Source organism: Pan troglodytes, chromosome 9, assembly GCF_028858775.2.
Source record: "Pan troglodytes isolate AG18354 chromosome 9, NHGRI_mPanTro3-v2.0_pri, whole genome shotgun sequence".
Lineage (NCBI taxonomy): Eukaryota > Metazoa > Chordata > Mammalia > Primates > Hominidae > Pan > Pan troglodytes.
In genome coordinates, this window is record NC_072407.2 from 26,843,291 (window position 1) to 26,864,331 (window position 21,041).

Consider the following 21,041-nt stretch of genomic DNA (forward strand, 5'->3'; position numbering starts at 1 on the left):
ATATTGGTCAGGATGGTCTCAAACTCCTGACCTCAGGTGATCCACCCGCCTCGGCCTCCCAAAGTGTTGAGATTACAGGCATGAGCCACCACGCCCGACCATATTTATTTTTAAAAGTAAATATTAGTTCTATGCAACACTTGAGCCAATTTCAGTACCACTGGGAGGGCCAGGAAAGGCAAAGTAGTTACAAGCTAAACCCTCTTTTTATCTGATTTATATTTCAGGGGTTCTCATTGAGATTTTGTTTAATGAGTATGTTCTGATGCTAAAATAAGTTTGAAGACTTCCAGCTAGAAGATGTGTTCTAAGGTCCTTTTGTTACTGAAATGTCAGAGGTTCTGTCTAGGTCCTGCTGCTCACTGCATAGAATGCCAGTCACTGAAACAATGAGTATTTCCAGGGGAAAAAGCTTTATTCGGGTGCTGCAGCCAAGGAGCTAGGTGATCAGTCTCAAATCCATCTACCTAATAGACTAAAATTAAGGGTTTATATAGCAGGGAAGAAATGTAGCCATGAAAACAGGAATTAGGGAAAGGTAAGGAAGAGGAATTGGTCAACAGGAAGCACATGGTCTATTAGGCAATCACAACAGATGAGGGGTCTGATGTCTCATTGTCCAGATGCGGTGTTCTGGTAAGTTTCAGCTCCTTGATACTATCTGGGAGGCCTGCTGGTTGGTTTCCTGAGAAGGGAATTCAAATAAGACAATTGTAATTTTCTCAAATTTTAAGACTGGGAGGGTCAATTTCTATATTTATTCAAAAGAAACCACAAACATCATTTCTATGGGACAGTAGTGCTGGTTTCACTTTCTAATCTAAATTTCTAATACTCTAAATGAGAATAACCAGTAGAAATACATTTAATTCTTATAAATCAAATAGCTTTAATTACTATTTTTCATTAAATTTTTATTAGTTGGTACAATATTTGATTTTGAAAACTGCTTCATGTCAACCACATAAATGAAGTTCTGTGAAACCCCCAAATACACATGCAGAAATCTTAGATACAGGCATATAGAAAGCAGGTCCAAAACCTTTATCAAAACCTACATGAAAGTGGTAAGAACAAGTGGTAAGAATACAAGTCATCTCCCACTGGCTGGGAGTCAGAAAAAAAGTCTATATCTCAAGCTGACGCCAAGTAAGAAGAATTGAAACAGATTTTATAGGCTCTATGATGTGACTTCCCAGACTTTCTCTCACAATCACATCCTCTTCCCAACATTACAGTGCCCATATGTATCCATAACATTTTGGGCAGGAGAGGGAGTCAGCAGTGTCTTTGATGATCATGCAACATTACCTCTTAATATTAAATTTTCTGATATTTGCAAGAAGCCGATGACAAATTATTTCGTTTTCCATGTCAAACCTCCATGATATATTTTTACTAGATACAAAGAATCATGCATTCTTCACATTTAAATCAATAACCTTGTTAAGTTGGAGCTCTAGATGGCTCCTGGGCCTAGGGGTAAGTTGTTTGTTTTAAAAGACATATTCTACGATAATTAGGAAGAAAAAGAATAAAGAAAAACATAAATGTTTGCCTATTCAAAAACACCTTGCCTTTAAGGGCTCAGACAATGACTGGGGAAAACTCCAATAATTTTTTTAGTGCACTTTCAATGTTATTTTATATTGAGTATTTGTCTGACTCTTAGCATTGTAATTCAATAGCAGACATTTCCATGGTCCTTAAAATCCTGATTCAGAGGGGAATAACCCACTGGGAAAAATGGAGCACTAAGCTGAGTCAATAGGCAGGAACCAGAGGCAGGAATAAGAACTGTAATAGAAGATCAGATGTCAGAGAGAAGCCTCCAGACACATTAAACCAAAGAATTATATGTAGGTGCTGGTTCCCATAGCACAGCAAAGCTGGGTTCTGGAGATGTTTATTCTTATCACTTCCACAGAAAAAAACAGGACTTCTTTCATAGACTATATGCTAACTCAGACATTTTGCACCAAGTAGAAAAACAATGGGTCATGAAATACAAACCAAAACACTAATTTCACTAGAACCAGGGGTTGATTCAAGGTACTGTAAGAATTCTCGGAATTTAACACTTTTGATATTTTTTCATTTCAGATGCTGCACAACAAACATGTCATGGTCCGTGTGGGAGGAGGCTGGGAAACTTTTGCAGGGTATTTGTTGAAACACGATCCCTGCCGAATGCTGCAGATCTCCCGTGTGGATGGCAAAACATCCCCTATCCAAAGCAAATCTCCAACTCTAAAGGACATGAATCCAGATAACTACTTGGTGGTCTCTGCCAGTTATAAGGCTAAGAAGGAAATTAAGTGAAACAAATTGGTCACGACAAGGGGACCCTCATACTGGCCTGTATCCACTTCTCCAGTATAGTCAGTTTAGTTCATATGTTCTGAAAACTGTTTTGGAGAAAGATAGACAGAAAAATGTCATCATATTGAAAAATGTTCAAAGAGTAGCACTATTTATTTTTAATGCTTCTGTAGAATATGACCTATTAAAAGAAAATCTAAACTCAAATTTAAATTAGCCAAATTTTAGGCAAATTATTATTTCTCAATATGCGAACACAGTATTTAGAACACAATATTTAGAACACAATATTAGAAACACAATTCTAACTAAAGATAAATAAGGAGAAAACATTTAGGATTTGCAGATAAGTCAACAGAAAGTGCCTGCTTTACACTCATGAGTAAAAGCACTCCAGACATTTTTATAATTGCAAGATTTTTATGCTTTTTTTTTTTTTTTTACAAAATGATGATTAGTGCGATAATGTGCTGCAAAAAATATCCAACAGCACTACAAATAAGTACAGAGTATTCACAATAGTAATATGTTACTGGAAAGGCCACTTCCGAAAAGTTTACATTCACTTGGAAGGCTGCCTTAAAGTATATCTCTTATCTATGACCAAATATCTGGGGTACTTTTAGAAGTTTTCAGTACACCCCCTTAGAGAATAGCTTATGAGTTATTTCACACATTCCTGAGCACATGGCTGTGTTTAGAATGATCTAGTGTAATTCATACATGAGCTGACATACGTTGATATTTTGACGAGTAAATTGTACAGTCAAATGTTCATTGATTTCATGTTATTTCAAAGCATTTTCTTATTAAAAATATATCTTCAGTTAATCCTATTTTGCTATGCTTTCTAGTAAAGTAAATTCACTGTAGCTAATGATGTTACAGACTTACGTATACCCTTGTATACCTGGGACAGGGCTGTTTTATACCAATAAACAGCAAAATATTGTCCTTACTCATTCAAGAATTAAAAGGATAAATTTTAAAAATGTTATCTGTCTCTAAATCAATGCCTCATTCTGAAATCAAGTTAATTTTCAAATGGCAACTTTCTCCAACAGTTATAAGAAGAATCAAATTAGGGCTCCCTGGCACTTCTTCACTTTGGGAGATGAGTGATGGTGGTGTTAGTTTTCCTTAGCAGAGAGTTCAGGTTTTGTTATTGGTAGTAATGTAAGTGCTGCTCTCAGTATAAAAAGGATAGAAAATTAATTTTTCATGTATTCATTTTTCAACATCAACAAAAGAATCTACCTTTCTTGCTCCAAAAAGTCAGGAAGGAAGAATGTTTGTCACATGACAAATTTAGTCAAAATATACATAATGTGTTAATTGAGAAGTTCTTAAATAACATGCATGGCATAATTTTGTAGTGCGGGAAGTGATGATAATCATTTTGGGGGAGAGAAAGTCAGTGAAACCTAAAAAAAAAAATCGATTAAAAAAAAAACCCTGAGGTGTTGTAGGAGATAGTCACCTTGGTGCAGTGAATAATTCTAATATATTTTAAAATATAATGTTGAGTGATAAAAAGATCTTTAAATTACCTAATACTGACACTGAATTTCTTTGTGTAGTTAATGACGATATTTCCATCAACATTTTCTCCTGTGCCTAAATTTGTTCCATAAGCGTATTTATATCCTTAATAATATAATTCCACTGCCTGTCTCTAGAACAGAAGTTAAAAATAATAGTCAACTGGAAACCATCATTCTCAGTAAACTATCGCAAGAACAAAAAACCAAACACCGCATATTCTCACTCATAGGTGGGAACTGAACAATGAGATCACATGGACACAGGAAGGGGAATATCACACTCTGGGGACTGTGGTGGGGAGTGGGGAGGGGGGAGGGATAGCATTGGGAGATATACCTAATGCTAGATGACGAGTTGGTGGGTGCAGCACACCAGCATGGCACATGTATACATATGTAACTAACCTGCACAATGTGCACATGTACCCTAAAACTTAAAGTATAAAAAAAAAAAAAAAAAAAGTTGAGGAAATTTTCTGGCTAAATTTCCCCAAAGTTAAACATGCGTCTGAAACTCATGCCTTTAGATGCACAATTAAATGTTATTTCTATGATCTCTAGTGTCAAAATCTTTGTGCATAAAAGGATCTTAGTAGCTGAGTTGGAAGGAGTCTTGAAGTATTGAAGACTAATGGCCTAACTGATAACTGCTGTTCACATTGCTATATCATGTGTTTATCTCCTATAAAAGTAATTCATATTATTTTGGGGGCCCTGTGGGAAATTTATTTTTATCATTTTGAGAAATATACAACTGTTTTCCAAAATGGGTGTACCAATTCCTCTTTACACCAGCAACGTACGATAGTTTGTTTTTCCATATCCTTGCCAACAATTGGTATTTCCACTTTTACGAATCATAGCCATTGGAGGAAAAAAGGGAGGGCATGTTTTTTACTTTAATTTCCTTTTTCCTAATGACTAATGAAGCTGAACATCTACGTGGTAATGCTTGTTTTACAGTTTCTTTGGTGAAATGCTATTCAAATCTTTTGCACGTTTTTAATTGGATTATTTTATTGAGATGTAAGAGTTCTATGAATTCTGGATATAAGCTACTTATTTACAGTCTACAGTTTGCCCTTTTTCTTTTCTTCTGTACTTCTCCTGTCTCTCTCTCTCCCCTCCTCCTCCCCGCCCACCTCCCCCTCCTCCATCTCCCCACCCCCACTTTTCTCTCCTCTCTCTCCCCTCTCTTCTTTTGAGACGGAATATCATCCAGGCTGGAGTGCAGTACCACGAATCTCGGCTCACTGCAACCTCCACCTCCTAGGTTCAAACAATTCTCGTGCCTCAGCCTGCTGAGTAGCTGGGACTACAGGCACGCACCACCATGCCTGGCTAATTTTTGTATTTTTAGTAGAGACAGGGTTTCACAATGTTGGCCAGGCTGGTCTCAAACTCATGAATTCCAGTGATCCACCCGCCTTGGCCTTCCAAAGTGCTGAGATTGCAGGCGTGAGCCACTGCGCCCAGCTGCCTTTGAAATTTAATAGTGCTTTTGAAATTAAAATTTTATGAAGTTCAATTTATTTTTTAAATTAATAATGCTTTTGGTGTCATATCCAAGAAATCTTTGCCTAACTCAAGGTCATAAGGATTTTTTCGCATGTTTTCATCTCGAAGTTCCATGGTTTTAGTTACTGCATTCAGCTCTATGATACATTTTAATTTTTGTGTATGGTGTGAAGTAAAGGCTTGAGTTAATTTTATTGGCATATGGATTCAGTTTTCCCAGCACCATTTGTTGAAAATGTTATTTCCCCGTTTCTCCATTGAAGTGCCCTGTAAAAAATGTAAGTTTATTTCTAAACCTTCTATTCTGTTTCACTGATCTAGCAGCTATCCTTAGGCCAATACCACACTATCTTGACTATTGTGGCTTTATAGTACATTTTGATATCAGGCAGTATAAATTTTCCTACTTTTCTCAGAAATTGCAATTTTAAAAGACAATTTCAACTTTTATTTTACATTCAGTGGGTATGCATGAAGGTTACATGGATACATTGCATAATGCTGAGCTTTGGGGTGAAATTGATCTCATCACCCAGGTGACTATAGTAACCAATAGTTAGTTTTTCAAACATTGCCCTCCTCCCTCTCTCCCCACTCTAGAGTAGTGCCCAGTATCTATTGTTGCCATCTTTACATCCATGAGCATCTAATGCTTAGTTCTCACTTATAAGTGAGAACATGTGGTATTTGGTTTGGTTTCTGCATAAATTCATTTAGAATAATGGCCTTCAGCTGCATCCATATTGCTGCAAAGGACATAATTATGTTGTTGTTACGGCTGTGTAATATTCCATGGCATATATGTATCATATTTTCTTTATCCAGTTTACCATTGATGGACACCTAGGTTGATTCCATGTCTTTGCTATTGTGAATAGTGCTGCAATGAACATACATGAATGCATGGCTTTTTTGGTAGAATGATTTATTTTCTTTTGGATATATACCCTGTAATGGGATTGCCAGGTCCAATACCAGTTCTAAGTTCTTTGAGAAGTCTCCAAACTGCTTTCCACAGTGGCTGAACTGAATGACTTACATTCCCACCAATAGTGTATTAGCATTCCCTTTTCACCACAGCCTCAGAAGCATCTGTTGTTTGCTTAAGTTTTTAATACTAGCCATTCTGACTTGCGTGAAATATATCTGACTGTGGTTTTGATTTGCTTATCTGATTAGTGATGAGCATGTTTTCACATTTTTTGGCCACTTGTATGTCTTCTTTTGAGACGTCTGTTCATGTATTTTACCCATTTTTCAATGGGGTTATTTTTTACTTGTTGAACTAAGTTCCTTATAGATTCTGCATATTAGACCTTTGTCAGGTGCATAGTTTGTGATTATTTTCTCCTATTCTGTGGATTGTCTGTTTACTCTGTTGATAGTTTGTTTTGCTTGCAGAAACTGTTTGTCTCACTTGTCAATTTTTGTTTTTGTTGCAATTGCTTTTCAGGACTTAGGCATAAATGTTTTCCCAAGGCTGATATCCAGAATAGTGTATTCTAGGTTTTCTTCTAGGATCCTTATAGTCTGAGATCTTACAATTAAATCTTTCCTTAATCCATCTTGAGTTTCATTCTTCTGCTTATGGCTAGCCAGCTATTCCAGTACCACTTATTGACTAGTGAGTGCTTTCTCCATTGCCAATTTTCATCAACTTTGTCAAAGACCCGATGGCTCTAGTTGTGCTTTATTTCTGAATTCTCTATTCTGTTCCATTCTGTGAAAAAATGACATTGGTAGCTTGATAGGAACAGCACTGAATTTATAGATTGCTTTGGGCAGTATGTCCATTTTAATGATACTGATTCTTCCAATCCATAGGCATGGAACATTTTTCCATTGGTTTCTTTCAGTGTGTATTGTAATTCACCTTTTAGAGATATTTCACCTCTTTGGTTACATGCATTCCTAGGTAGTTACTGTGTGTGTGGCTATTGTAAATTGGATTGCATTCTTGATTTGGCTCTCAACTTGAATATTATTGATGTATAGAAACGCTACTGATTTTTGCACATTTACTTTGTATCCTGAAACTTTACTGAAGTTGTTTATCCATTTTAAAGCCTTTTGGCAGAGTCATTAGGGTTGTCTAGGTATAGTATCATGTTGTCAGCGAAGAGAGAGAGTTTGACAACTTTTTTCTATATGGATGCTTTGTATTTTTTTCTCTTGCCTGATTGCTCTGGCTAGTACTTCCCTACTTTGTTTTTTCAAAACTGTTTTGGCTTTTCTAAGTCTTGCATTTCCATATAAATTCAAGGATCATCTTATTAAGTTCTCTAGAAAAGTTTGCTGGGATTTTGCACTGAATTTACTGGCCCATTTGAGAATTACCATCTTCCAATCCAAAAACATACAATGTTTCTTCATTTAGATCTTAATTTATTGGCAATGTTTTGTCATTTTTAATGTCTACAGTTTTATTTTTCCTAAATATTTTATTTGTTGATATTGTAATTTAAATTTTCCCACTTTCAATTATAGATTTTTCATTGCTTGCATATAAACATAGAATTGACTTTCATATACTTTTCATTCTGCAAGATTACTAAAGTCATTTATTAGTTCCAGAAGTTTTTGTGGAACCTATGAGAATTTTCTACCTGAGACACTTGGTATTAACCTACTTTAAATATATGTGTTATATTTATAATGTAACTATATCTAAGAAATATAGACAGAGAAAAGGGCATTTTAGGAGTTAGATAGGAAAAGGAGTTTAGCATAACTCCTTGACATCTGACTTAAGTAAAAAGATAAATTTCAGGGAAATAGCCTAGAGAGCACCAATCTGTGTGCAAAACTAATTAGTTCCACTTGAGATAAGTTAGAGGTGCTTGCAAAGAATGGATCAAACCTGTTTTGATAACTAGAAGACATTAACTCAAAAGCCAACACAAATTTGGTACTATAAAAATAGCCAATGCAGGCCGGGCGCGGTGGCTCATGCCTGTAATCCCAGCACTTTGGGAGGCCAAGGCGGGGGGGATCACCTGAGGTCAGGAGTTCGAGACCAGCCTGACCAACATGGAGAAACCCCGTCTTTACTAAAAACACAAAATTAGCCAGGCATGGTGGCACATGCCTGCAATCCCAGCTACTAGGGAGGCTGAGGCAGGAGAATCACTTGAACCTGGGAGGCAGAGGTTGCCGTGAGCTGAGATCGCGCCATTGCACTCCAGCCTGGGCAACAAGAGTGAAACTCCATCTCAAAAAACAAAACAAAACAAAACAAAAGCCAATGCAATTCAGGATATAATGACAAAAAAGTATGATATCCACAGGAGTAATGTATGAATACTTAATTTGTAGGCAATAGTTATCACATTCAAAGTCAATATTTGCAAGATGAAGCATAACTAGAAGAGGGAGACTAGGACAATAAAAAGCCTATCAAATGGGAAACTCAGTGTTTTGAGTTACTGGAACCAAAACTTCATCAAAGTCTGCTATACATACAAATGCCTTGTGTCTGTAGCTTTTGAGAAAATTGAAGAAAAAAGCCACAATACTATATTTGAATTAGCTTAGAGCATGTTTAGTAGTTAAGAGAATTTGAAATGCTTGCTTGGAGATGTTAAAGAAATATACCTTATGTCTCAACACATATAGTCAGTCATGGCTACTTACCTCTTACTGGTCTATTCATGCAGAAATTATTCAAAACTGGCAAGAGTTGCTTTTGTCTTCTAAGAACATAGCATAATGCTTATCAGTGAAAATAAAAAGCCAAACATTTGGAGAAAGGGAAAATTCAAAGTTCATGTCCATTTTCCTGGGGTACAAAGGATAGACAGAATTTTTATGATAGTATTATTTCTTTAGGAAAAAACAGGATACTAATTACATCATTTTTCCTTTATAGAAAATCCAACTATAAATCCAGGGATTGTATGAACACACCAAACAACCTTTGGTTCTGTTGCTCTTCTGAATCCCAATGTGATTAAAATGTTCCTGAGGTTTCCCTAACCACCAACTCAGGTTCTAAGTATTTAGGATGTAGTAAAGATAAAATTTTGTTAAAGAGACAGCTAAAGCTAATTTTTACATAGAAAAAAATGTATATTTATATCCCTAAAAGGCAATACAGAATTTATAACCAGACCATGTGTGGGAACAGTTAAATTACATTCCAAATACCAGCAGTGGAACAAACAGAAACACAGAGATGTTTTAAAAAACATGCAGCACGTTACAAAGAGGCCGTGTAATAATTCACAACTTTTGTTAGCAGCCGTTAAGTTTGATTAGTATTACGCAGCAATGGTTTAAGCAATTTTAAATCATGATATGATAGTTACATATATGCATTTTACTGTTCCAATTATAGTTTAGTAATAGGTCAGGGGTTTGAGCAACATTTTAAGCATTATAATTTTCTCCTAAATTATTTACTATGGGAAATTGGCTTCCACTTAAGGTTTTCATAGGAACTGATGGTTATTTTATGAGGGAGATGTCTGGACGTATGTGTGTATGTGCGTGTGTGTGTATATACACACACATATATAAATTAGAATTTGCAGATATTATGTGTATATATATACATACACATATATAATATGTATATTATATATATATAATTTTTTAGTCATGTTTTTAGTCATTTGCTTTTTTTTTTAGTCATTTACCGGTTTCTCATAAGACATCCAGTCACTTCTTTTCCCTTGCCCTTTCCTAACACTGTTCCTAACATTTGGGTACCACCCCTTAGCTCCTGCGACCCATGTGGTTTTGGAGAAAGCTGATCACACTCATGGTGACAGGCCATGGTTGGAAGTAACATGTTCCACTTTTCCCGAAAAGTAATAGATCTGAATATCATTCATGGTTAACAATAGATAGCGTGACATTTGGGTATGACCTGCTGGTAGAAATAGGGCATGATTCCCTGGAAGTAAGTCACTTACACCAACCCAAGTTCTAATTCTTTAAGATGTAGTAAAGACAAAATTGTTCTTGCTATATTAAAATGGAAGAAAGGATTTGCAGAGTTCAAGGATGATATGCTCTAGCTCCACATGCACTCCGCTATCAATCATTCCTTTTCTGCCTTGAAAAAATCATTTTAATGAAATCAAAAATTTTCATTCTAAAATATAGTTCAATGATTTCACTACCCTTTATGAACAAAAACAGCACGAATCCTCTAAAGAAAATTGAGCCAAATTGTTATGTTTTGCCTAGATATTCACACAATATTTCACACCATAATAGAAAAAATAATTTTTCCATGAGAAGTCAAGAGACCTGTATTATATAATAGTTCAAACTTTTTAAAATTAACATGTACAATACACTGCAGTATAACATAATTTTTGTGGGAGGGTAGATGAAGATAGTGGCACAGTTTCCTTTGTGTAAAGCAAGTGAACTTGGTCGATTTAACTTAAAATTTCTATTAGCACTTAATATCTGCAAATTTTAATTCAGGGCTCAACATGTGGCCTTGCCATTTAAAAGAGCTATCAGCCTTAATAGCTAACACAAATTCTTTTATTTCAGTGTATTATATAGGAGAAACAAAAAATGCTATAAAATTCATGTTTCTAATGAACAAAAATGTTAAGGTTTATGACTATGCATTGTATAGAATTACCTAATATTTTTACATCTGAAGTAGACCTTTTGTAAGTACAGTACCTACATGTTTTTTTCATACATTCATACTTGCCTTCGCAGTTTCACATCTGTATAAATCTTATGATCATTCTCTAATAAGTACACAAGATTAACACTACTTATGAAATATGGACAAATATATTACCACTCATTATAACCCATCCAGATTATTAGTTTAACTCATTCAATTACTACAAAGATCCTTACAGAGCTGAATTTAATATACAATAGAACATCACTGCCCTCTGATGGTACCACTAATATATAATTTTAAATTCAGCAAACAAAAAATCCTTTATCATAAAGTAAAACAGGGTATGTTAATTTTATAAGCTACATAAATAAAATTGGAAAAAATTTTACATCTGCCTAAGAATATTCATTACTAAGTTATAAAAATTTACAGTGCTCCTTCACATCAGCCCTTCAAATGATTTTTTCAAGATTCTCCCTGATGATCAGTTTAAAGGCACTAAGTCCATAAGTTTAATCAAACATCTTCATACACAGTGAAATAAAAACAGATGTAACGTGATGCAGCACAAATATAAGTAGTTAGATCATTTTATAAAGGATGAAAAGACAACTGCGAATTTTAATCTTAGAGGTATATGCAGAATGTTTACATGCAGTGTATGTATATTCACTATTTAGTTCCATTTTTTAACTACTAAGAAAAATAGCAAATCACCCACTAACTGCAGAAGAGCAAATGTAGGAAAATCAGTATTTAATGAAAAGTCTAGCCATTCTCTAAGCTTGAAAATCAACTTTTTTTAGCATTGCACTTAAGGGCAATAATATTACAAAGTCTGAATCTTCATTTACTTAAAGAGAAGAAATTAAATTGATGAAGTCCACTTGATTGCAGATAATAAACAGTTATTGGCAGTAGATTCTTCTACTCACGTTATGCTTTATGAAACTGTCCACTAGAAAAGATAAAAAAGAGACAGAAAAGTAAATTTTACTTGAAGTTATATAACAGTATTTTAGTGAACAAACAGGTAAAAAGAGGAATATGGGACACAGAAATACAAAATGATTTTTCTGAATAGCAGCTATTCATAAAATTTTACATTATAGCCCAAAGCCTGAAATAAGATGATAGTTTAAAAGCATAAAGAAGACAAAATATCTGGTCAGATTGGTGGGTAGTTGCAGGATAGCTCTGTCTCACTGTCTTGCCTGTAGTTTTCAAGAGTAACTGTAGAATGTGCTGGGAATGTAACATCCTGGGATAGCAAATGAATGGCCAAGGACAGCTCAAGTTCTGTTCCAGTCCCTCCCTAAAGACAGGATGTCCTTCAATGCTTTAGCCCAAGGAGTCATGTAGTACCTCCCCTTCTAACCCCCAGGTCATAAAACCCAGGGCACTCATCTGAGGTTCAAGTGGGGCACACACAGATGTCATCAACCCCAGGCAGTTTTCCTCGGGAGACAAGCTTATAATGAATCCTAGGCTTCTGTTGTCCCTTGTTGCCAATCTGTAAGTAAGAAACTCACTCCACGTTAAATGTTTTTGGTTTTGTTTTGGGGTTTTCTTGAGACAGGGTCTCACTCTATCGCCCAGGCTGGGGTGAGGTGGGAATGGCTCACTGCAGCCTCAACCTCGCAGGCTCAAGTCATTCTCCCACCTCAGCCTCCCAAAAAGCTAGGACCACAGGCACATGCCACCACACCTAATTTATTTTTTATGTTTGTAGAGACAGGGTCTCACTATGTTGCCCAGGCTGGTCTCTTAACTCCTGACCTCAAGTGATCATCCCATCTTCTCAGCCTCCCAAAGCCTTCCTCTCACAGCTGAGATTACACGTGTGAGTGACTGTGCTCAGCCTCTTCATGCAAATGTTACATGCATGAGTATTCTGTCCACTGGACTCTGAAGTTGGTAACCACTGCACAGTGAACCTGCTATTCAGTAGCAAGAGCCTAAATATACAATAATCAGTAAAGGAACACAAAATAAAACACAGCAAAACAAAAATTTAAAAATTCTTGTTTGAGCCAGGGAGTCAAGAAATGGCAGAAACCATTAAAAAATGGTTTGGCAAGGCCTTTTCCTTCTTGAGTTGAGAAAATATTCCATTTGCCCCTTTGTTTAATGAAGTCTATTAAATCTGTGATAGGTCCTGAAGAGCCATTAGGATAGAACCAGAGATATTTAGCAATCTCTTGATAGTGTTTTCCAAGTACATCCAAGGAATATTATTGGGTGTTTTATATATATATATATATTTATATATATATATATATATAAAATCTATGTTTAAATAAATTTTCAAAATTAAAGATTAATCCAAGTAAACTTGCTTTTCTTCATTGTACAATTTCTTAGAGGTCATAATTCTGTGCCTTTTTTAGTCTCTAAGAAGGGGATATAGTCTACAATATACAATTTAGCATTTTTAAACATTTATTCCCATGGGACTCTATCTTCCAAAACATCTCTCTTAGGACAAGTGTTATAAACGCTAGGATAGTGATTCTCAATCTGGGTTCACATTAGGTTACCTTGGGAAGCTTAAAACAGCCCTGATGGCTAAACCCTACTCTCAGAGACTCTGACTGGTGTGAGGTGGAGCCCAATGAACAATCCTTTTTGAAAGCTGCCTATGAAACTCCAACATGCAGCTAAGGTGGAAAGCCATTGTACTAGAGGTCTACCCTTACTCCCGTGCTGCTATATCCTGTACTGATAGTACTTTGCATCCTGATGCCATCATCACATTGACTTCTTCAGGTAAGAAGTCAGAAGACAGTGAGCATTGCCCATGCTAATTACCCTGGAAAGATGCAGCACTGGTCAGGAGATGAATAGGTGAAAGGCATGAAGACAGGGAATGCAAACTAGACTCATACTCTAGGTAGAGTCAGGTCAGAAAGACTCTACCTAGGGAAGAGTCTTCCTAACCTTCCTACCTTAGGAAGACTCTACCGATACTTCAGGCCAGCCCATGAAACAAGCCAGACAGCAGCCATTAAAGGACCATAGGCCAAGCGTTTTGAGGGTTAAGTATTTCTGCCTTGTATTTTTCCCTTCTGTTATCCCTGAGCCTTCCAGAATTTTTTCACTTCATGCTCTTGACATGTTGTGCATGTGTCAAGCAGAATGGAGCATGCCACTTGAAGCTAGTGTGTTAGTGGTAGGTGATGAGGAATATTCCAAGGAAAAATTACTCACAGTGGACAACAGCAGTGGCTAATGACAGTGAGCCACTGGAGAAAATCCTCCTGCCACTATATAGTTTCAAGGTCCTGAAGGTCATTTTTACTAAGTGAGTTTGAGAGATTTCTTACAAGAACAGTACACAAAGAAAAACAGAAACTAAATTTAACACTGGGTATGTTTTACATTTTGAGCACTTTTGAAGGGATTGTAAGTAATATAAGGCCTAATTTTTTTTTTTAATCTATAGACTTCAGAGTGTGGAAGCTTCAAGTTTAAGAAAGCCTCTTCCTTTATTATACTTTAAAAGCTGATGTTAATTTCATTAGGTTAGAACTTGTGAAGTGTCTTCTTAATTATGATTAAGTGTTGATTAAATTATCCTTTTCCTATAACATTATGTATGGCTTTAACTTAATACCTTCACCACTTCTACTGTGAAATAGTGGATCTCATTATTTCCAGTCCTACAATTTAATTTTTGTAATTTTGTGTTTGTTTTTGACAACCCTATATTAAGTAAACCTAGTGAAACAGCACTTTATCTCAACAGAATATTGAGATATGATAAAGAATTGACCTTGTTATCACCCAACTGTTTTACTTTACACTAGACCTATTCTGTTCTATTACGGAATTATAAAAAACATAAGCAAAATGGTCAGACTTATTTACCTTATATTGAAACTAATTATATATTGCTAAAAGTTCACCATAAAAAAACTTTATAAATTTTCATTCATTAAATGATATTAGATGAAGTAACGTACAATAGTAAAATACACAGACACACATTCTTATTTCTGTGATATTCCTGAGCCAGAATCAACTGCTCAGGGTGTTCATAAGCTGCCTGCCCCACAAGTTAGGAGAGTATCTACATGTAGGCAAGTGTATGTGTATATGTACATGTATATGTATGTGCGTGTGTGTGTGTGTGTGTAGTTTTGAGAGAAAAACAATAAATCTGTTGAAAAGTACTCATAAATCATTGACAAGTTAAATATAAATGACTGAAATTAAAGACATTGTCCTTTTTGCAAATATACTAACTTCTATTTACTTTAAAAATGGACCAAGAATAAATTCTTCATATCTGAGCCATTATTTTCCTGAGCTTTAAGGGATTTTAAAAATAAATCCTTTAAAGTCCTGCTAGACTGTAAAGACTCCAGCATTCAGAGACTCTGCTTAACTTGTCCACCATTATATTCCCAGTGTCTAGCTCTGGGATCCATACCTAGGGAGGTATGTGTATGATACCCACACCTGTATACATTCTGTAATCCAAATTAACATTTACATAACTATAATAAAGAGGGGCAATGGAAAGATCAAAGATTCCAAATCAATGAGTAAAAGAGCTCAGGCCATAAAACAGAACTTATAGCGTAATCCAATTTAATAAGATATGTAAATGAAGGTTAGAAATTATGTCTGTCAAAATGATACTTAGTTTGGATGACTTTTACACTTCTTTATACTTTTCCATATTGCTTGAATTTTTGAATTATTTAAGATTAGTAGTAAGCATAAGAGTATTAAAATATATATAGTGTTAAAATAATAAATCTATTATTTCATTTTGGGGAAAAAAGCTAATTGATTCCAATAAATGTTAAAATAAATTGGTATTACTTCCAATATTTACTACTCATGCTTTTAAACTATTTCAAAATTTTCTGATAATACATTTCAGGAGAAAATTATGAATGGATTGCTACTTAAGTTTTTTTAAAATGCCAGTTAAGTTAATCACTAAGAAAATTTTAATACTTACCCTAAGTCCACCTTCTGGTGGGGGCCCAGATGTAGCAATTTGTTTTTCTATTTTTTCCTTTTTCTTTCTCTTTTCTTGCACAGATTGAACATCTAAAATTCCCCGAGATGCAGCCTTGAAGAAATTTGATAAGAAAAACAGAAAGACAACAAAAATCTGTCCAGTGTGCAAAACGTTTTTTTGTCTATCTTTGCTTTCTAGGTTTTTCTTTGGGGGTAGGGAGTTGGTTTATTTTTGGTAACATAGAAGGAGTGTTTCTACAACAGCCTTACATAAAACATCATTTCTTCACTGGGTATTTTGTAACTATACAAATTTTCCCCTAAACTTGCTTCACATCTGCAAGTATTTTACAATGCACAGCCATTTTAAAAGGAAGGATGTTACTAAAAGAGTATCTGAATTTAGAGAAGATATGATAGTTTTCATATATTAATATAAATATATTAATGCAATTCATATAAATAAGGAAATCATTTTGAAAATAATTACCTTTAAATGTAAATTTTTGGGATATCAAAGGCCATTTGCGTTAGAAAATCTAGCTATGGACATCTATGAAGAATAAAGTCCAAACTCAATTATCTAAGTAGGCAAAACTTGATCTTTAATCTTACCTCTTTTTGTCTCCTCTCTGCAGCCTCTGCAAGCTTTGCTCTTTTCTCTTCCTAAATAAATGTGTAAAAATATGTATTAAAATAACAAACATTATTATTAATAAATTATTCACATTTATTTCATACGCACTATAACAATTTACAAAAATATTCGGTACTGTCCCTAAATGTCCCACAAAGAATGCCACTACTCAACTTTCTGAATTTCATTCTCCTAATCAATATACCTTCAAATCAGCACATGCTAAAACAGATACAAGGTTTACCTATATAATCATTTATTTACTCTCTTTTTTAATAAAAAGGCCTACAAGCTAGTCAGGGCAATAATAAAACAAATAATGTTTACAAATACAAGAAGGAAAATACATGGTTTGATACTGCCAGTTAAAATGGAGTCTGAAGTAACCTGGTGTTTTTAGGAAAGGTTAATAAATGAAGTGGGCTAATCTCAGTGTGTAGGAGGGAAGGATTGGAGTAATTTCATGAGAGGTATTGTTCCATATCAGAAAACAGTGAATGCTATTTTTCTAGACCATGTACTACTTATTATAAAACCCTTTTTCTAGGTGCTGGGATACAACAGTGTAAAAACATAGATAAATGTCTCCTCCCAAATGAAACAAATTCCAATTGCGGGCGCACAGACAAATATAATGAAGTAAGTAAACGTCTGTCAGATGGCATGGCAGATAAGTAATGGGAGAATGGGTGGGTGGTATTGTGGGGAATATATTTTGTTTAACGTGGTCAGGAAAAGCTTCACTGATAAAGTGACATCCAAGCAGTGAGCCGTGTGGTTATCAAGGGAAGAGGGTATAGTATGAGGATGGGGGAAGGGCTTAACAAATCTGACATGTTATATTTTATCGACAGCCAGAACAACAAAATCAACTTAATTTAAAACAATAGCAGCAACAAAGAGAAGCTGAACTTTCCCACATCAAATTTATAAGTACTAAATTTTTAGTATCTATAATAGCTGAAGAGTTAATGTACTTCCCAAAAATACTTCATTTTCTTCAACTAATTTTTAGCTAGAGAAGAGAAACAGGTTTATGTTAACTCCCTGTAAGGAGTACTAATGTAAAGATACTGTTAACAGAAAGCTACAAAAAGTGTACATGTATTGTACCACACACCCACTAGCTACATTTGAATTTCCGATAAGCAATGAGTAATGTTTTTGTAGAACTAGATCCCTAATATTGCATGGCACAAAACGATGTTATAAACGTATTCCTTGTATATCTGAAATTCGAATGTAACTGGGTGTCCAGTATTTTTATTAAATACGACAACATTATAAATTGGACACTCTGTACTACATATTCTTTTAAAGGAAGAACGTAAAAGAATGAGATAAATACTAAAAAGAAATCATTAAAAAACATATCCGATAAAGCTCAGGCGTATAAGCGACTTTCCGAGCACCTTCTTTTAAAAGATGGTAGACACAGTTGAAAACGCACATCTCCTAGACGACTAAAGAGCTCCCGGGGAAAGCAATGTCTTTTCGCGCCGAATTCCACCTACCGCATCCCCCGGAATGTCCCACGCGCAACGCCCTCTGCGTGCGCCGGCGCCCTATGAAGATCCGGCGCAGCTAAAGTCAGTGGAAGGTAGAAAGACGCCACAGCCGCCTTTCGACAACTTTTTGTTACAAAAGTGGAGATCTACACGGAGGCGACGGCCTAGGTCGCTCTGACAGGACCCAACGACCCTCCTGACGCGTCCACCCGTCCTCGCTAGCAGGGTCCCCCAGCGGGCTCTCGACCTGCGCCACCAGGTACAATGGCTCGGCCCGCCCCGCAACCCGAGGACAGGTGCTCAAGGCGCGGCCCGGCGGACGCAGGGACCTGCTCTACTCACCAGGTCCGGCGTGGGAGGCGCGGACTCCCCGGGACAAGGAAAACACAGCCCCATAGGGACGACAGCTTGGGAACCCTGACCGGGTCCGCCCCAGGCCAGGCGGCGCTAACTGCGCGGTCCGGAGCCGGTCCCTGGTCCTCCGGGCTTGCCCCGCCCCCACCGCCTTCCACTGGCTCGGCTCCGCCCCAGCGGCAACGCCCCGCCCCCACCCCTCGGTTCGGCCCCGCCTCGCCTCTCTGCGGCAACGCCCCCCTCTTCTCGCGACACCAACCAGTCCCACAGGTCAGCTGCGCCCCCTTAAGGCATTGCCCCTTCCTCACCCACAGCTCCGCCTACCCCCGCCCCGCGACCGCTGGGCTTGTGGCCAAAGCCTAGGTTCCAGGAAACACCTGCTGTGGGTAGCAATGCAGGGAAGGGATGGAAAAGCTTCGCTACGGTTCCAAAGCTCTTCCTGCTAACCTTGCCTTACCATTTATAAATGAGTGAGTGGTACAACTCTGGGTAGTTCATGCTACCTTTTTTTATGAGATGGGACTCTGGTGTCCTAGAAATTAAAGCCAAAATTCCAAGTCAACATCAGCACCCTTTTCTCCCTTCTTAGTGACAGTGCTATTCCAGAACAGAGGGCAGAATATAAAATGCATTATTATGACGATGAATCTAGCGTCATAAATGTGGCATTAGTTGAGATTTCCACTAGTTTCTGGTATTTAGGAGTCATTTATCCTTCCGAGAGAAATAATAAAGTTTCATCTACTGAGAAATATTTTAATGACATTCTCCTCAAATTTTAATAAGTATGAGAATCAGCTGGGCAACTAGTTAAAATTTACATGCTGATTTATTAAGTATAAGGTGGGACCTGAGAGTCATTTCCGGTAAACCCACAGGTGATACTAAAGTTACTGATCTCGTCTCCACACAAATGCTTTTATTTTATTTTATTTTATTTTTTTGCATTCTATTAGTTATTTCTGCTTATTTAAAAATTTTCAAACATTACAAAAAGGTAGGATGTATAGTGACAGCGTCTCAGAAACCATTGTCGGCTTTTTGATATACTTGCTGGTTAATTTTTTATAGATGTTTAATTTACATATATTATTATGCACTTATTTTGATTGTAGAGTTCACTGAGTTTTAACAAACATGTGATCACCACATTCAAGATATGTAAGTTTTCCATCACCCAAAAACCTTCCATTGTATCCAATCCCATTCAATACTTTATCCTATACCTAGATCCAGGAAACTATTAATTTGTTTAATATCTCTTTAGTCTTTAAATTTTGCATAAATGTTAATATCACTATAGTCTTTAAGTTTTACATAAATGAAATATACAATATGTTTTGCAAAAGCCATAATATTTTTTAAATTCTTGCATCTTATTGAATGAAACAGTAGTTTATTCCTTAAATAATAGGGGATGATGCTTTTTTAATACTATTATTCGATTGCATGGGCCCTTTCTAAGGGTAAATAAAAATATGTAAAGAAAAAGTGAAGGTTCTCTGTTGCAAAAAGAGAAAGATAACTACCCACCTCTTCTTTAGCATTGTGTTTAGAAAACGTGAAATTGTAAGCGCTATCTCTGTCTCACTGAAATGTATGAAAAAAAAAAAAAAAAAAGGCCAGGCGTGGTGGCTTACTCCTGTACTTTCGGAGGCCAAGGTGGGTGGATCACCTGAGGTCAGGAGTTCAAGACCAGCCTGACCAACGTGGGGAAACCCTTTCTCTATTAAAAATACAAAACTTCGCCAGGCATGGTGGTGGGCGCCTGTAATCCCAGCTACTCCGGAGGCTGAGCAGGGAGAATCGCTTGAACCCGGCAGAGGTTGCAGTGAGCCGAGCTCGCGCCACTGCACTCCAGCCTGCACAACAAAGCGAGATTCCGTCGAAAGAAAAGAAAGAGAGGAGGGGAGGGGAGGGGAGGGGAGGGCAGGGAGGCTAAATAAGCCTCTTGCCAGTTTTGCATCAGAAAGAAAGAACCTAAATAAGGCTCTTGCCAGTTTTGCATCCTCAGAATATCTTTGGAGGCCTATTGGCTTTCTCTTAGAAATGAAAACATCCCAGAGTGGCACCTGTCTCCCCGTCTTCATGGTAGTTTACTGTCTAGGCACTTGGCTTCAAGATGGAGCTTTCTGCTTGTCAAGAGATACAAGTGTTATTCTTTCCTTTAGATTTCCTTTAGATAAAAACAATTAACACGTGTGTAGTGGATTGTATCTGCCAGGCTATATAAAAATGGTGAAGAATTTTTTCATTGCAAACTCTTTAGTAGATTGCTTCTGATAGAAATCACAATCGATTTAATGCTTATTCAATGATAAAACTGTTTCTTTTCTGCGTTTGTGGAGAAGTTTCCTGCATTGGCAGATTTTGTTTTTAATTATTATCAAAACACTTTCCATGACATAATTATTTCCCCAACACTTTCCATGGTTTATTGATTTTTATTTTTAACAAACATTATTGAGATATAAAATACAATTAACACATCTACTTTAGGTGTACAGTAGTGCCTTCCATTCCTGGTTTTGATAAAGTTTCAGTTTATTTATTCAACATTAATATCACTATAATCTGTA

At 36.4% G+C, this 21,041-nt stretch overlaps 2 protein-coding genes across 28 annotated transcripts in view; one reads left to right on the forward strand and one right to left on the reverse strand.

Annotated features, from left to right (window-relative positions):
- The window catches only part of GAS2 (growth arrest specific 2), a 731,425-nt gene that overhangs the window by 179,287 nt on the left and 531,097 nt on the right, over positions 1–21,041 (forward strand). For 7 of the 20 annotated variants that reach the window (XM_009460085.5, XM_009460090.5, XM_009460088.2 and 4 more), the window contains one exon: positions 2,104–3,319. The exons of 11 other annotated variants lie outside the window; for them this stretch is intronic. In XM_009460085.5, coding sequence (XP_009458360.1) covers positions 2,104–2,322 — 219 coding nt within the window. In that variant the 3' untranslated portion in view covers positions 2,323–3,319. Of the gene's footprint in view, positions 1–2,103; positions 3,320–21,041 lie in introns of those variants that run through there. 2 more of the 20 variants (XM_063783942.1, XM_063783941.1) reach the window with 1 other exon arrangement.
- Positions 391–18,643, reverse strand: SVIP (small VCP interacting protein). Of its 8 annotated transcripts, none has more exons than XM_063783949.1 (8): positions 18,451–18,624; positions 16,579–16,629; positions 15,962–16,075; positions 11,922–11,944; positions 9,018–9,162; positions 3,873–3,997; positions 2,360–2,408; positions 391–685 (listed from the first exon to the last, which is right to left on the reverse strand). In XM_063783949.1, the coding sequence occupies exons 1-4, from the start codon at positions 18,502–18,504 to the stop codon at positions 11,930–11,932; spliced, it is 234 nt and encodes a 77-aa protein (XP_063640019.1). In that variant the 5' UTR covers positions 18,505–18,624; the 3' UTR covers positions 391–685; positions 2,360–2,408; positions 3,873–3,997; positions 9,018–9,162; positions 11,922–11,929. The 8 variants fall into 8 exon arrangements, with proteins under 8 accessions (XP_063640019.1, XP_063640018.1, XP_063640015.1 ...); XM_063783948.1 differs by having other exon boundaries at positions 11,841–11,944; positions 18,451–18,621; XM_063783945.1 differs by having other exon boundaries at positions 9,018–11,944; positions 18,451–18,643.

What these genes read in the sequence shown, in the direction of transcription:
- SVIP (XM_063783947.1), bottom strand. Translation starts at nt 18,504, where the DNA reads ATGGGGCTGTGTTTTCCTTGTCCCGGGGAGTCCGCGCCTCCCACGCCG. An exon ending in CGCCTCCCACGCCGGACCTG is followed by an intron (nt 16,630 to 18,450) that starts GTGAGTAGAGCA and finishes ACATTTATTTAG; the next exon opens with GAAGAGAAAAGAGCAAAGCT. An exon ending in CAGAGAGGAGACAAAAAGAG is followed by an intron (nt 16,076 to 16,578) that starts GTAAGATTAAAG and finishes AATTTCTTCAAG; the next exon opens with GCTGCATCTCGGGGAATTTT.